We start from the raw sequence: 16655 nt of genomic DNA, 5'->3' as shown, positions 1-16655 counted from the left end.
GCATTCTAGGCCTTTTCAACAACTCTCTCAATCTATTCCTTCTCATCAACAATCTTTAACTTTAAGACGTCTTTAAGGATCTTTGCATGTGTGAAGAAGTTTAAGAGTGAGTTCTTGCGTTGTACTTGGGACATAGAATTCCCTGAGAGGGCATGAGCATTGACCATTAGAGGATCCAAAAGGTATTAGATTGGCCTTTTTGTTAGACAGTACAACAATTTCGTGCGCTCTTAAGATTCATTGTCTTTCCGAGGAAGTCAATGAGGGATTACTCAAAGCTAACTGTTCCTTTGATGAACCTCCTTAAAGGGTGGATTGCGGTCCAACAGTCGTGTCTCCTAGAATGATAAACTTGAAGAGGCTTTCCAGACTCTCAAGTTTAACGTAAAAGAAGTACCTATATTGGCTTTACTAGATCCTAGCCAACCACCCGTGATGTTCGAGGCTGATGTATTTCATGGGGATCGACTTGTAGCTTTCGAGAGTAAAAAGCTAGATAACAATAAGGTTCAGTGGCCAACTCGAGAAGGAATTATATGCAGTCATTACGCATTGAAAACTTGGAGATATTATCTGTTTTGAGCCAAGTTTGTTGTATAGTCTCATGTCTCTACCATGTCGTGTGGCAGTGATCGCAAGCCTTGCCTCAATCTTGAATTAATGAGGTAGCCTTCTGCTAACCCATGTCTGTATGATGTGTACTTGAACCTCTCCTTCAGCTTTGAAATTGTCGTATTTTCATGGAAACTATTTGATAATGTTGGCCTTGCTTTGACTATCTTTGTATGCTTATTCCAACAACAGGAATCGATTCTTTTTACTTGAGTGTGGCGTTGTGCTGATGTGAAAGTAGCTACATAGTTAATTGATCTGAAATATGATCTTGCCTTTACACATGAAGGTTGTGTTTTGGCTCCTAGATGATAGCACTGAGGCTGGTTTATGTTACACTTTGAAACCCTTTATGTTTGCTTGATCAGATCGATGCGACATCCCTTTCCAAGCAAATTCAACGAGGATTTATTGGGCAGGTGCTCGGTACTCTCTCTCCATTCGTGTTTCTAATTATTTGAAAAGGTAGTTGAACTTGTGTGGTTAAATAAGCTGGTTTGGTTTCTAGACAATTTTTGATTGTCGTGAGAATTTAGCCAGTGTGGTCAAATGATGAGACTTGACTTGAAGCTGGCGAAATCTTGATAAAAGAAGTTAAAAGGAACTAAAAAATATTGGCAAAATTTTATTTGAAGGTAGGTTCCATGTCAGCATGAACTTGGGAGTAGTAGCTTGGTGGAATGAGCAGGTAATATGATACATGTATTCTAATTGTCAATAGCTTTCTTAGAGGTCTAGAACTCAGACCCAAGGGGTTCAAGCTCTGGTTCACTGTATATTGGTAAGAGGCATGCACAGTACATGACTCTAGAGACTCCTATATTTCCAACGTGTAAGAGGCTTTGGTAATGTTGTTATTTTTTAGTTTTTCAAAGGGCATAGGTTCATAAGGCATGTATATGTGTACTCATAGGAAACATAATCATCATTGATTTGTCTGCATTAGAGAAATTTAAAATGCCTTGAGCCATGAGGACTGAGGCTAGAGAAGTTTTAAGATTCAGTATATATCACAAATCTGAACACAATTGAGACTCAGTACTTATAACTCATCAAATAAATTGAGAACTTGAGCATGGATGAGCATCAAGCATGAGAGAACAACCTTTAGTGATGAAGAGGCCTTGGAGTGGTGGAGATACCATGGAGAGAGGAGGGAGAGCTAGAGAGGCTAACATATAAGCATACCAATGTAGGGGTGGTGTGCATTTTTAAAGAGATTGGCAGTGTCGACTAGGCAATGTATGAAATGCTTTGCCTTTTGTAAGTGCAACTTACCAAAATCAATAACTCACATCCCCCTCCCCCCCCCCCTTCTTTTCCTTTTCCCTCCCCTTTCCCCCCTTTAAAAAAAAGAAAAGAAATAGAAATAAAAGTATTAGTATAACTCAAATAGAAAAATGACTTTAAAAAAATATTTAAAAGCTTTATTGAAAAAACACATGTTATGGGTAAGAAGCATCTCAAACGCCCTTTATGCCTTCTACAGTAAGAGGTGCCTATTTGTTGGGATATCTCAAGGTGTATGCCCCAGGCACACCTTGGGTTTTATGTGTGTGTGCTAGAGGCACAGTTAGGTGCCCATAAGCACTGTTAGGTGGTGGTAGATGCCACATAGGCTGATTGAGAGATTCTAGGAGCTGATTGAAGAGATGATTGTGGAGCTTGGTGGCTCATGTAGAGGTGCCTACATATAGACCTCACCCTTCTTCATTCTATAAGCATTCTCTTGTTTTGTGTTCAGCTCCATGCTTTCCTTTCACTTCTCTAGGTCCAAAAGTGTACCAACACCTGCAGCAAACTCTGCCGACGTATCTGCTGCACCCTTTGCTGGGGATCTCCTCCAAACTGCTGCGTGCCTCATTTCAGGCTTCAGTATATGCTTAAGGGAGCCCTGCTGCTCACTATTTGCATGGGCTTCTCTGCTGCTTTTGGGTTGTGATCCAGTAGTACTGACTGTACCTGCTGTACCTGTTGCTGTACTGTCAAGGATGCCAAACATGGACAAATCACAAATCAAGAAGTTGCACGAAGAGGCTAGGAGCAATTCACAATTCTTGGCACAACAGTAGGCATCTCTATTCTTGACAATATATCTTATAAAGGTATATCTCTGTTCTTGACAATTATTGCTGCAGTCTTCTAGAGGAATATCCAACACTGCCCTTTGGGCATCTCTGTCCTTGACAATATTCTAGGTCTTATAAAGGTATATCTCTGTTCTTGACAAATATTGCTGGAGTCTACTAGAGCAATATGCAACACCCCCCTTGGGCAACACACTTGGCTTTTGGAAGCCAGGTCACCATGTAGGTGCAATAAGAAGTGGTAGTAGCTGGCTCAGCAATGTGTGTGATAACCAATCCCTGTCTTTGAGTACACAACTCACATTTGTAGGCGCCTACAGCCATGTGCCTTGTGAGAGCACTCGAAGAGCCAACCGCTACAAATTTGGTGTGTGAGCCCCAAATGTCTCCCACCATTGCACCCCTTGGTGCATTCTCTTTTTATCCTTCGCAATTGCACGAGCAAATGTGGACAGAGACTGCACCAATGGGTGATGCGATCACCTTTGTGGCGACCACACTAGGAGTTCTGAACCATGCTATTGTGGAAGCATGGCGAGTGGGGAGAGATCCCAATAGAGAGCAGCCTCTTGTTATATGCTTCAGGGACACCTAGGCACGCCCGGCAGCTTTGCGCCATAGATCGGCTCTACGGGATCACCCCACTATATCTATGGATAAGGACCTGACTCCTTTACAGATAGAGGAGAGACGTGCCCTTCTGCAGCTGCGTGATGTGGCTCGCAAAGAGGGGAAATGGGCAGTAGTGCGACTACTATTCCACATAGGGGGGGGGCGGGGTCTATGAGATTCAGGATACTGAGACCTTTGCTTGCACCATTTGGAGCTGTAATGGTATCCTGTAGTCCGAGCCTAGGATTTTTTCGGAGTCATACACAGGAAAAGACACAGTCTTCTACATCGAGACACATAAGAGCCTGATGGTTAGTGGATACACTTGGGAGTCAGCCTACAAGGGGGAGACGAGGTAGACAGGCGGAGTACGAGGATTAGGAGTAGTAGCAGTGTTATATAGATCATCCCTTATTGGGGTGTCTCAGTGGAGAGGAGAGATCCACATTCTAGGTTTCTTTGGATCATGGTTAGTGGATACACTTGGGAGTCAGCCTACAAGGGGGAGACGAGGGAGACAGGCGGAGTACGGGGATCAGGAGTAGTAGCAGTGTTATATAGATCATCCCTTATTGGGGTGTCTCAGTGGAGAGGAGAGATCCACATTCTAGGTTTCTTTGGATCCGATTGCGGTGCACCACCAGCCGTGATCTCTTCATAGCGACCTACTACTTTGCGACCTCACATTTTGCCAGGGCAGTATGGGAGGAGGCTGAGGTATCACCATATATACCCCTCTATCATGATATCATGGATTTCTCGAGCCGCGGAGATGTTCTCCTAGTGGGGGACTTCAAGAGCACGCCAGCTGCCACTCCTAGATTTTTGAGAAGATGTTGTTTTACTTCTGGACATAGATCTAGCTGACGCTGACATATCACAAGTGTCTACTGATAGACGGGTCCGTATCACTTCTTACAGACATGCACTATTGGATCTAGGTACGGCACACGATCTCATTATCTATAATGGTCTTGAGCGATGGCCCTCCTCCAGCGGCTTCACGTGCTTTCTGCATGGAGGAGGGTCTAAGCATAGTTGATTATATCTTGGGATCCCTTGCCTTCACATTACATATCAAAAACTTCTCTGTTTCACCACTACCACCACCACCACCACCACCTAGGACTGATCACACATACCTCTTCTTCACTATCACCACTCCCCATCTTGCTCTGCCACTCACCACACCACCCACCTACACTACCTAATAGATTCTTGGCAACCACACATGGACTTGTAAATATTCAACTCATTACATAGGGTGCCCTGGCTCTCAACATCATACTTTGTGTACTGCTCTGTGGCATCTATTTACCCGTCATGCACCTCCTTGTCACCATCTGGATTTCTCTCTCTCCAATTAGGATGGAGAACAAAACCTGCTGCATGCTGTTTAGAGTGCATTATATCCCATCTATCAGCACACAAGGCTCTGACATCAGCCAGCTTTGAGGAGTCAATCCCATGAATAGTTGCTATCTTCTCCACCAGCCGATGAGTGAGCTCATATTCAAGTCCCATGGTAGCCCCTTCCCTATTAGCCAGGTGAAGGATCTTCAAAATAGGTGCACAAAGCTTCACAACGAGTCTTGCATCCTGTCAAAATGAAGCACTCAATATAATAGAAGGCACGTGTTGTGCTTTCAATCCATTGTATACCCTCTCACCGACAAGTTTGTTGCTCACCAATTCCTTCTTGCTGAAATTTCTATATATTGCTAACACAGTATGTTTCCTAGGTAACACATGTCACAATCATGTTAGCATGTACCAACACTAGCTTCACCCATGTAAGCTTTCCAATGTCCTCAAACATGAGGTCAAGGCAATGATATGTGCATTTAGTATTAAATATGGGGCCACTCTTCCTCCACCAATTCTTCTACTCGCACACAATTAGATGCATTGTCCATACACACTTGCACCACATTTTCAGCCCCAACATCAAGAATGGCATCTTTCAAACTAACTTATACTGCTCACTTGTGTCCACTGACTTGAAGAGGGCTGAGCCAAAAATGTATGAAGCCATGATATTGATTATGGCCAACGACGAGTGTTAGACCAGCCATCACAAGTTATGCTGCAGCCATATTTTTTCCACTTATCTCGGAGCTGTAGCATCTCTTGATCTATGCAAATTGCTTCATTATCTAGCTCCTTCGTGCACAAAACCTTGTAGGATGGGGGCTTGAAGGTAGACCCAACTTGGCTAATTGCACGAACCATCTCCAAAAAATAAGGGCTTCTCACCTTCCAATGAGGAATGTCCTCTGGAGAGAAAAAGCGAGGGAGAGCAATGTATGCATCCTTCAGTGCTTGCGACTCCCATGCCTTGTCCAAGGCTCCCTTTGACTTCTTTTGTTTCTTTTGTTTTGTCTCATATGCATATGCACTTCCACTTGTAGTACCACTCACCAAGGCATCCCCCAAATCAGCCACATCTGCATCAATTTGTGCTGCAGTTGTTTTGAGAGCTGCCTTTGCATGCAACCTTTGACAAGTATCTTTCACATTTTCGGGAGGAGCGGTACACTTTTTAACCCCTAAGCCCCGAAGCCCAAGAAAATGTGCCCTTATGCGGGTCGGTCCTCCATCCCATTTATGAGGGCAATACTTGCATTGACAAGTGTACTGGCCCTTCCCCAAAGGCTTCAACGCCTCTACAAATTCCTATTTTGGTCCTTTTTGTCTTCCCATTTGCAGACCTGCAAGCTGCAAATTTGCAAAAGACGGCAAATATGGCAAAGGAGCAATTTGCCAAAAGTGCCCAATTGAAGATCTCCATCAACTAAACTAGAGAACTCGGACGAGAGCAGCCATAGCTGCAAGAAAATTGGAAAAGAGCAGCCATAGCCATATCTTGACGCTTGCTCCAACTTCCAACGAGGGTAGCGTACAAATATCGAGAGCTGAGGTAATCTCCAATGCAGCCTTATGCAAGCAGTTGTATGGTGATTTTTGGAGCAGGTAGAGGCTGCACAAGGGCTGGAGATGCAAGGTGAAGGGCTAAGGGGAACTACCTATTGAGGAAAGGGGCAACGGATGCTTATATAGGCCCTTGAGACCAGCCTTGAATCCAATTATAGCCAAGTCGGCCAACAGTCGGGGTCCTGAGCGGCAAGGAGTAGTCAGGAGTCGGGACAGTACGGATTGCAGGCATACGGATTAGAATAGTACGGAAAACACTTTTCTAAGGTTTGGGCACTCGATCCCCCCCCCCCCCCCCCCCAAAAAAAAAAAAAAAAAAAAAAAACAGTCGCGTACGGATGGCTTCAATATGTACGAACCGAACTATGTGACTGAAGCATCTTCATCGAAAGATTTGATGTGGGTCGGTGAGAGGGGGTGTTGGAATAGGGTTGGTCACCTCCCCACTTGTGAGCCCCCGAATGAGGAGGGTGGACCATAGAATGATAGGAAGGGACATGGGCTGCCACATGGGCAGCACATGGGCTGCCATGTGGGCAGCAGAGAGGGAGGGCAAGTACTTGGCAGAGGAGATTCACCATGGAGGGCATATTTGGAAGAGAAGGTTCCAGATGCTGTCCATGCTTGGAGAGGACTAGACTGCACAGGTACCAGCAAAGAAGGCTGTGTGGACAGAAGCGGATGACATCAGCGTGTGTACGGACCGGTCTGGCAGAGGCCGGAATAGAGGCGGAATTTGCATGAGAGAAAGGCGGAGCAGGTCAGCAAGCTATGGAATCATATGGGACAGGTTTCGGCTCAAGAACTAGGCCGGATCAGCCTGGGCCAGTGGCTGGAAGCCATGGCCAGACAGGCAAGAAAAGGCCTCAAATTGGGGCCTACATCACCATTTATAGGCCTCCCCTCTAGTCGACTGTTAGGGGAATTCCAGATGGCTGGTAGGGGGCAGATTAGTCGGCTATTTTGGCAAGGGGTTTGCCCTATAAAAGGGGGCCATTTGGGCCTCCTTTGGCATAACTTGAATCAGCCATCCAAGAGCAGGAAGGAGCAGCAAGAGGAGCAACATTTGGGCAGGTGAACCAAGCTAAGGAGCTGCAGACTTAACTCAGCAAGGGCTGCTCACCTATCCAGGCAGATAGTAGGAGGACATTTTGGTAAGATCGGAGGACCACGGTTTGGTGTCCTTGTATACTGCGTGTAATGGCACAAAGCATGGCTTGTAGCTTATGATCCCAATCATTGTGGTTTTTTCCCATGTTCTTGTGAAAGATGTCCTTAAGCACTATATTTGTGGCCTCCGCTTCATCATTTTCCCTTGGATAATATGTGGTAGATTTCTTATACTAAATCGAAAACTCCTCCATCATGATTTATATCATCAGATTGATGAATTAAACACCTTAATATGACATGATTTCAATTAGGCATCCACACCTACATAGGTTCTTCTCATGCAAGACCTCGTCATGCTTCATGCTATGTTGTCCCTCAAGGCCTTTATTACTTTACTTCAACCCATTTGGTGACATAGTTGGAGTTCTTAAATAAATTGGGAAATTGATATTTGTGAGAGCATTGCATATTTGTAGGTGTTCACAGTTGGCCAGCAGTTTCTTTTGGAGTTCCGTGGAACGAACTACACTTTAACTGTAAGTCAAACTATTGTCGATGGGCAACTAGAATCAGATACTGTCTCGAGAGGGATACTCGTCAGCGAGACATCCTACTTTTTTGAAACATCTCCTGGCTCTGGCATAAAGGTATATATATCTGGTTTTAAAGAATTTTCATGCATTGACATTTTGTGGTTTATTGATTGAACTCATTTGTAGTAGGGACATGTTTTATAGATTGCAAATCAGCGTGGAGGTTCTAGCAGCAACTTATTCAAACAAAAAGATTTCAATTTCCAAAAGCTGGGCATTGGTGGACTTGATGCTGAATTTCAAGATATTTTCAGAAGAGCATTTGCGTCAAGGGTCTTCCCAGCTCATGTCATACGAAAGTGAGTGTATTTATTGCATATTACTTTTTTATGCCTTTTGCTTAGAAGTGGTTTCTCTCTTTGTATTAAATTTTTTTTTTTGCAGATTAGGGATCAATCATGTGAAAGGTTTACTTCTTTGGGGTCCCCCTGGGACAGGGAAAACTTTAATAGCAAGGCAGATAGGAAAAATGCTTAATGGACGCGAACCAAAAGTGAGCATACTATCAATCCCATATGCTAAGAACATTATGCCATATTAAAAAAAACTTTGTGTTTTTGATAGATTCCTTTTTTTTCAAAATTGGTATCTCCTTTTGATAAATTGCATCTAGGATTTTTGGAACATGTCGAAGTGTGATGATGACACTTTAAAGGCTCTACATGTCTGTCTTGCATTTGTGTCAAATGGCTTGTATAAATTTGTATTTTAAAGATGATGTATTTCAACTCATTCGATGTACACAAGGATGGGTAATAACACGTAGTCTATACTATCCGTGCTATGAGTTTTTTGTGAGCTAGTTCATGTGCAATAAGACACTACACATGGCTTGCTAGTAAAACCTTTGTAGCTGACTTGGACTTGGCTCAAAATTTAGCACGTAGTCTATACTATCCGTGCTATGAGTTTTTTGTGAGCTAGTTCATGTGCAATAAGACACTACACATGGCTTGCTAGTAAAACCTTTGTAGCTGACTTGGACTTGGCTCAAAATTTAGCAAGCTTGTTTTGGTTATTCTTTTCAATTTGGTGAGCTGAGGAAGATCAATTTAACTCAGATCTATTTACGGCAGATACTCTCCCAAAAGTTGGAAAGACAAGCACATCATTGTTCAAGCCATTTGTCCTTACATGTCTTCGCTTAATCAAATAACATTTGAGCTCCGATTATGGTTTCCACTAGACGATGTCAAAAGTCATTTTGTCTCATGACTCTATGTTGATTAGTTCAGTAAGTGTGTAGCTTAACTTGGTTGCCAATGTGGTTAGGGGAAATTTAAAAAGGACCTTTTTTTGCAATCCACGATAGTGCTTGATAAAGAAGGAAGGCAATGGAGGATACTTTAGTACTAATATCTATCTAGGGATCAGATGTAGTATGGTTTTGTACTGGGTGTCTAAAGGGGTATATGATTTTGAGAGAGTGTCTTCCAAACTAACAGGTTTTGTACCGTTTATATTTCATAGCTACTGTTTTTGTATAATAGAACCGATTCGTTGCCTGAAGTTGGACTCCCTACAGGCTTACTTCAGGCTAGTGATCATTCCTGGATGTAGTTTTGTAGATGCAAAATGTTCTCTCGAGTCGTGTTTGTCTAGGTTTCTTGTAGGCTAGCTATGCAAAGCAAAGTCCTTTTTATATCCTCTTTTTTCAGATTAACTAGTTTTTATATATATATCTCTTTAGCATTGCATTATGTGGATATACTAGGATGCGCCCCTCTTGGATGACCCATGAGTTTTCCAAACCGCGAGCCTGGATCAGCAGAGACTGTTGGAGATATCATAGTCAAAGAGTGTGTTAGTGTGTAGTAGTACTAGTTTATGTGTGTGTCTTGTGTGAGTGCCACGTGTCATCATGGGACTAATCCCATATGCACTAGGTGCTAGAGAGTGTGTGAGTAGCCTACATAAGGCTTGTACCTTTCAAACTGATGAACTCAGTGAAAACCTAGGACCTAGATACAAGACTCAAGAGCATATGTGTAAGGTAGACAACAAAAAGGAGGACTCCAAACTCAGGTTTCAACTCTTGGCTTGCCCAATCCACAAGGAAGAAGCCTGCAACAATCACCACTTACATCCAACATTAGAGACAAGCACTAGTTTCTAGAAAGATAGTGGAAACAACATGAAATAGTGCTGTAAATGAGATAAACTTGACAATACAGGCTCCCTTCGTGACTTGACCCTTTTGTAGATGAATTCCTTGATGCCTCTGAAGCTACCTTGGGTGAGGAGAGTGTGGGAATGGGGCTGGAATGAGAACAGCTTAGAAAAACAGCCTGCAGGCTAGAGAGAGAAAGCTTTTATGGAGTGATAGCTGTAGAGAGAGAGTGCTAATGCTGATCCCAAGGGAGGGGATGTAAGAGAGGAGCTGCTGTTGTTCCAGAGGTGCACAGAAAGGCAGATTTCTGCAAGGGAAATGGGCTGGAACAGTAGAGAGAGAAATTCTGCAGTAGAGAGAGAAAGACTGCAGCAGGAGAAAGGGGCTGTGGCTGCTCCAGGCTAGGAGAAGGAGAAGGGGCTGGAACTGTAGAGAGAGAATGTGCTGTTGTAGAGAGAGAATGTGCTGCTGAGGTGAGAGAATGGCCTGGGGAGAAGCTGGCTGCACCCAAGGAGCTGGAGAGGTTCTGCTGCATCATCCAAAAGGAGGGAGAAGAAAAGTGACGAAATTTTCATGTAGGGAATGAAGGGGAGAGGCCTTCTTTTATAGGCTCAGCCCCCCCCCCCCCCCCCCCCGGCCTAGAGTGGAAGGTGGACACTTGTCCCAGATTTTTGGTGGGCTGCAGTCCCAAAGAGGACAGCCCACAACCTGCCCCAAATCTACCAGATTTGGGGCCAAACACTTGGCCTGCATGCTCTGCCACTTGCCATACATTCTGCCACATGTGTGGGACAGGTGGACTGACCTGCCAGCTCAAATTCCATGTGGCAGTCTGCCACGTGTCACTCCCAAAACCCTAAAATTTCAAAGTTGTCAGAATTCAATTCTGATCGCACCCACGGGTTCCTAACAGCTTAGACTATCTATTGACGTACTCTAAGGTCATAATTGAGCCATATTGAGCTCATTTGTTTGTCGTCTTATCTTGTATCTCCATTACTCTTGGCATGCTGCCAGGCCCACACCCAAAGCTCAGGGAACATTCTCTTGAATGGTTCCTAGGTCGGTATGCAATCTGTGCATTTGATTGGTCCCATGTTTGGGTACTCAGGTGGGGTGTGGTTTCCAGATGTCCCTTTCAAAGAGAGGCCATCACTCTTGTGGGTCACTAATGCCCATAACCCCAAGCAAGGGGGTCCACCCTCAAATGCTAGACCTAGTCCCCATTGTTCGTAACTGAACAGTAGGAAAACATTTCATTTCTTAATAAGCATACTATTGAAAAACAAAAAGAAATAGTACCAAGCAAGTGGATACATGTTGAAGCCGGATGACAAATAGAACCGATTCGTTGCCTGAAGTTGGACTCCCTACAGGCTTACTTCAGGCTAGTGATCATTCCTAGATGTAGTTTTGTAGATGCAAAACGTTCTCTAGAGTCGTGTTTGTCTAGGTTTCTTGTAGGCTAGCTATGCAAAGCAAAGTCCTTTTTATATCCTCTTTTTTCAGATTAACTAGTTTTTATATATATATCTCTTTAGCATTGCATTATGTGGATATACTAGGATGCGCCCCTCTTGGATGACCCATGAGTTTTCCAAACCGCGAGCCTAGATCAGCATAGACTGTTGGAGATATCATAGTCAAAGAGTGTGTTAGTGTGTCGTAGTACTAGTTTGTGTGTGTCTTGTGTGATTGCCACGTGTCATTATGGGACTAATCCCATATGCACTAGGTGCTAGAGAGTGTGTGAGTAGCCTACATAAGGCTTGTACTTCACTTGTCTTGTCACACTTGATGAATGAATGAGAGCCTTTCATTATGTCTCCATTTGAGCATTATTTCCTCACACCCTAACTCTCTCTCTCTCTCTCTCTCTCCCTCCCTCACCATTTGTAACATGGTATCAGAGCCAGGTTAGCCCTTCCGTAGCCATAGCTGCCACGTCATCCTAGACCTAACCCTAATTCGAAACCCTAAATCTGCTTCAGCCTCTTCTACAGCCTGCTGCCGCCTAGGGTTTCTGCACCACAGCTCTCCAGTGTCTCTCCTCTTGCAGCCGCCTCTGTTACCATATCTTCCTGCCTGTTTTTCACCCTGTTTTGCCTCCATTCCCTGCTGTTTGCAGCTGTTTAGAGCCTCTCCATAAGCTGCCTCTGCCTCACCTTTTCCTGCCTGCTCAGCTGCCTCTGTTCCGCCTCCTTTTTCAGCCATTTGCTTCTGTTTTTCCCTCCATAGCCTGCCGTCTCTACCTGGACTGTCTAGGAGCTGTCCTCGAGTTGCTCTAGGCAGCTTTGATGCCTTGTAAGCTAGCTGGTCGGCACTTCCTGCAAGAGGCGCCTGTACGTGTGGTTCCCCAAGGACGGTTTGGAGCTCTCCATTGCCGAAATCAGGGTTTCTGAGCTGCTGCTGCATATCCGCCTTCGACAGAGTCACTTCCAAGCTATTTCCAGCGCTCCAGCATACAAATACCAGCCGACATTGAGCTTGGTGATCTGCTGCAGCAATTCGGAGTGCCTTGCTGAGCACTCTCCTGCAAGAAAATTTGAAAATCCCCAAAATTTTCCAAACCTTAATTTTCTGCTAAACCCTAATTTTCGAATTTTAGGGCATTTCTGTTTTTTGTTTCCCCTGAGCTGTATTGAAGTCTCCTGCATGTAGACATTTGGGGATATCTTAAAATTCATGTAATCTTGTACATTCATTTGGGCATTTTGCCTCCTTTAGGCCTAATTGCTCAAATTTGAAGATCTTCGCCGTATTCGGTGACTCTCCGATCGGCACATTGAGAGTCATGACATGATGTCCCTTGGTAGCTGCTCCTATGGCCTTCATCGACACATCATTCGAGGGCATCCTCGCCTAGTTCTTCACCGACATACCTCTTCGCATCAGGATGTGCACACTCTTGTGCGGTAGCTACTTTGGGATCATGGGTTCTCTGCCCCTGCTATGCATAAAATGAATGAAAACATTTCTATGTTTGAGTTAAAGGTTCTCTGCCTTGAGTAGTCCCTCTAAAATGAATGTTTGAAGAGTCAATAAGAGGTCCTCTGCCCTTGGTTGTCCCCCAAAAATGATTGTATTGTGTTTTACTTTGGTTGATGTCTCGACCACCTAGTTCAGAGTAAGGGGGGATGACGAGTGATGGTTTGCCCTTGCCGATCGCAAGCGGACTGAGAAGTCACTATCACACGGGAGGTGCTGGATAGTTGGACTTGCTCTTTGCAGTATTGCAGTGGAGGGGGGATCGGTCTACTCTTGCGTGTTGGGTCTCACACCTCTTTGCTCTGAAGGGGGTTGTTGGAGATATCATAGTCAAAGAGTGTGTTAGTGTGTGGTACTAGGTGATCTAGTACTAGTTTATGTTTGTGAGTGTTGTGTGAGTGCCATTTGTCATCATGGGACTTATCCCATAATGCACTAGGTGCTAGAGTGTGTGTGAGTAGCCTACATAAGGCTTGTACTTTACTTGTCTTGTCACACTTGATGAATGAATGAGAGCCTTTCATTATGTCTTCATTTGAGCATTATTTCCTCACACCCTAACTCTCTCTTTCTCTCTCTCTCTCTCTCTCTCTCCCTTCACCATGTTTCTAACATAGACATAGCTTCAGTGCCTCTCATCCGTCCCTAGAAGATGTTGGAGATAATTGCCTCCTATAGCAAGTTATCTAGGGCCAAGAAGTCCACTCTTGAGGTAGGAGATTTGGGTTCAGTCCCCAAAGTGTTCTCAGAGACTACCACTATGGATGGGGAGACAATAGCGTGCAAAGATATGAGCCATTTACAGTATGTTTGTGGCAGGTTCCCCTTAGCTTGAATCTTCTGTCGCTCACTAGGAACGCTTGGCAAAGGATCAAAGGGAGATTGTGTAGGTGTTGGGCCATTCAGGTGTAGTAGAACCTATAGTGTGGTTTTTCCCGGCTCAAATAGAACAGAACCCAAGGACGGTGCAAATGCTTTTCTTCTCATACATCATCCACATTGGTGGATGACTTGAGGTAGCGATGGAAGAGACTTGCTTGAGCAATAGGTATTGCATGTGGGTTTTGCCAAGTTTTTGGTCCTAACTTTGGATGAGAACGATTTCTTTTTTTTGTGTGGCTAGTACCGTATGGTGACTTCCCGGCTAGCCCTCTGCTAGATCAGATGAGGAGAGATGGCACTTGTCAATTTTGCAGTACAGGTGTTCTAGAAACTATCCCCACTGCTTATGATGCTGCTATGCGGCACATGGGATGGCAGCTTGCCTCTCAGAGAGGAGGCATGCTACATAGAGATGGTCTCCCTTGCCTACATAGAGATGATCAACGCCTGTAGGATTGCTGATTTTTATGGTTGGTTTTTTCAAGCATTAATAGAAGTTCCTGCTCTCTTGGGGGGGAAAAGGGAATCAGGTTTGACAGGATTGCATCTCCCAATCCAGCAAAAACATTCTCGACCCTATACGTGGTTTGGCACCGTTCAGTGTCTTGAGCAAGTCCAATATTCTTTTTACCCATCATTGGGTTGCATTGAGGGTCGCTGGCAGAAATCTTTCAGCTTCTGTTCTGCATCGGCTGCTTTTTTGCAATAAGAGAGGTAGAACGCTTCAGATGGATGGTCCCATACGTTGGCTGCCAGATTGGAAGAAACTTTCCAACACAGCATTTGGCGGCCTGTATTTCGGAAAGTGTTTACTAGAAGCTCTTGTATATTAGAGCATTAACAAGCTCTCCATTGCAAACAGAGCTGAACCAAATCTAGTCCAAATCTTAGCAATATCAAACACTCATTCGAGTGGCAACTCTGGCTTTGGGACAGCAAGACACTTCGGGACTACAGTGGGATTTTAGGGAAGTGGCAGTGGCCAGCTCAGCCACCCCAATCATAATCAGTCCCTTCTTAGAGTACATTGGCAGGCATGTAACTTGCCTCCTCAGAAAGGACATTCTCATGTGAGAGATATTCCCTTCACAAGAAAATCCCTCGCCACACCCTCTCGACATTCTGGACTCGTGTGTGGGCGAGCTTTTCTCACTGACCAAGACCACACGTGCTTGCCTTTGGGGTACAAACTGCTCTAGAGAGAGGCACTCAAGGTTTCACTCAACTCTCTAAGATCTCTAGGATAGGAAGTTGGGGGATGGCCTTCTTGTATTCAGAGACGAATCAGTTTCTAGTTTACTTTATCCAAGCTTTTCAAAGTCTAATCACAAGCTCCTATTTTTCCATAGCTTGTTCTGTTCCATCAGTTCCTTCCTGCCATTTTCTGCTACTAGCTGACACATTATACAGCAGCATCAGGCCACTGCCATACAGCAGGAGAAAATGATGTCTTCATTCGGGGAAGACACGCCAAAATGGCCGACATTGCTGACTTATCAACTCTATTTGCTTCTGGTTTTCACCGTAATGAGATAGGTTTGGGCACAAGGAAGCTTTCAGTTTCAAAAAGAAGGAAAAGGTGATTAAGCAGAGATTTCCAGCATCGACATTTTCGAAGCCAATGTTTGCATCATTCAGGAACTTAATCTTCAAAATGAAGATTATGTTTTCTGAGCTCTCCACTTTGTTGAAACAGTGTGTGTGTGTCAAAAAGGGGGTTAGTCACCCTAAAACGATTGTATTTCTTCATTTATTGTGTGAGAGCCTTCGTTTTATAAAAGGATCCTGAGATATCCTTTTGTGCCCGAGTTAGATTTGGGGGTTCACATTAGTAATGGTCACAAGCTGATTGACGGGATAGCTGTGGCATGGGAGGTGCACATAAAGAGACCACCTCTTTGTGGTATTGCGTGGGTTTGAGATTGGTTAAGTTTTAGCTTGGGTCTCACCACCTGTCAATGAGTGTGAAAAAGGCCTTTGTGTGTAAGAAGGGTACTCGACCTTTTGGGGATAGAATAGATTTGATTTGATTCTGTGTGATGTGACATCACTGACCTCATCAGCAAGGTATTGTGTGTAGAAGACAAGGGTCCTCAGCCTATAAAATGAGGGATGTACCTTGCTATCACATCAATCACGTTTCAGCATTTGCCTCCGCATTGTCTCGATCACTCCAACTCTTTCCGTCTCCGATTCTCGCATTGTCTCTCCGTGTAACTTTTACATGGCCATGTCCCTCACTCCCCACCCTTCCTCCCCTTTCGTCAACTCTCTCAACATCAAGAATGTCTCCATCAGCTTGCTCGTTGGAGGGGAGATGTAGTTAGATACCCACTTTTAAGAAGGCACGTTTGTTATAAGGTACACAATTTTACCTAGCAGTCACAATCTTCATGATAGTTTCCCTCGCTTCAGTCAGCCAGAAGATGAGGGCTGAATTTTTGGGAATAGGAGCAACAGCGAGTGTGGTGGACTACACAGCGAGCGGATTCCTCCACTCATGAACACGTAAAAGATACTTATAGGTCATACCTTAGAGAGACGCTAATGATGCTTAGTGTCTTCCAAGAACAATTTGTGCCGTGTTCCCAAATCGATGCTAGGAATGACCTCTCAGTATTGTCCATTGAAAATCTTGATCGCTTCCTAGAGGGAGTAGTGGCAGAGAAGATAAAAGCAAAACAAACTTGGTGGTTAGAAAGAAACCAGCTTGTTTCTGGAGAA

At 44.3% G+C, this 16655-nt stretch overlaps 1 protein-coding gene across 1 annotated transcript in view; it reads left to right on the top strand.

The window, feature by feature from the left end:
* NSF (AAA-type ATPase family protein) overlaps positions 1-16655 on the top strand; it is a 96437-nt gene that overhangs the window by 21312 nt on the left and 58470 nt on the right. The window contains exons 5-8 of the mRNA XM_087386790.1: positions 981-1031; positions 7835-8005; positions 8096-8250; positions 8336-8444. Of these exons, the coding sequence (XP_087242916.1) occupies positions 981-1031; positions 7835-8005; positions 8096-8250; positions 8336-8444 (486 nt within the window). The remainder of the gene's footprint in view (positions 1-980; positions 1032-7834; positions 8006-8095; positions 8251-8335; positions 8445-16655) is intronic.

Source organism: Dipteris shenzhenensis, chromosome 16, assembly GCF_047967505.1.
Source record: "Dipteris shenzhenensis isolate YYH24624 ecotype China chromosome 16, Dip_SZ_1.0, whole genome shotgun sequence".
Lineage (NCBI taxonomy): Eukaryota > Viridiplantae > Streptophyta > Polypodiopsida > Gleicheniales > Dipteridaceae > Dipteris > Dipteris shenzhenensis.
Note: the sequence above shows the minus strand (reverse complement) of the source record. Positions and strands in the feature narration are given on the sequence as shown.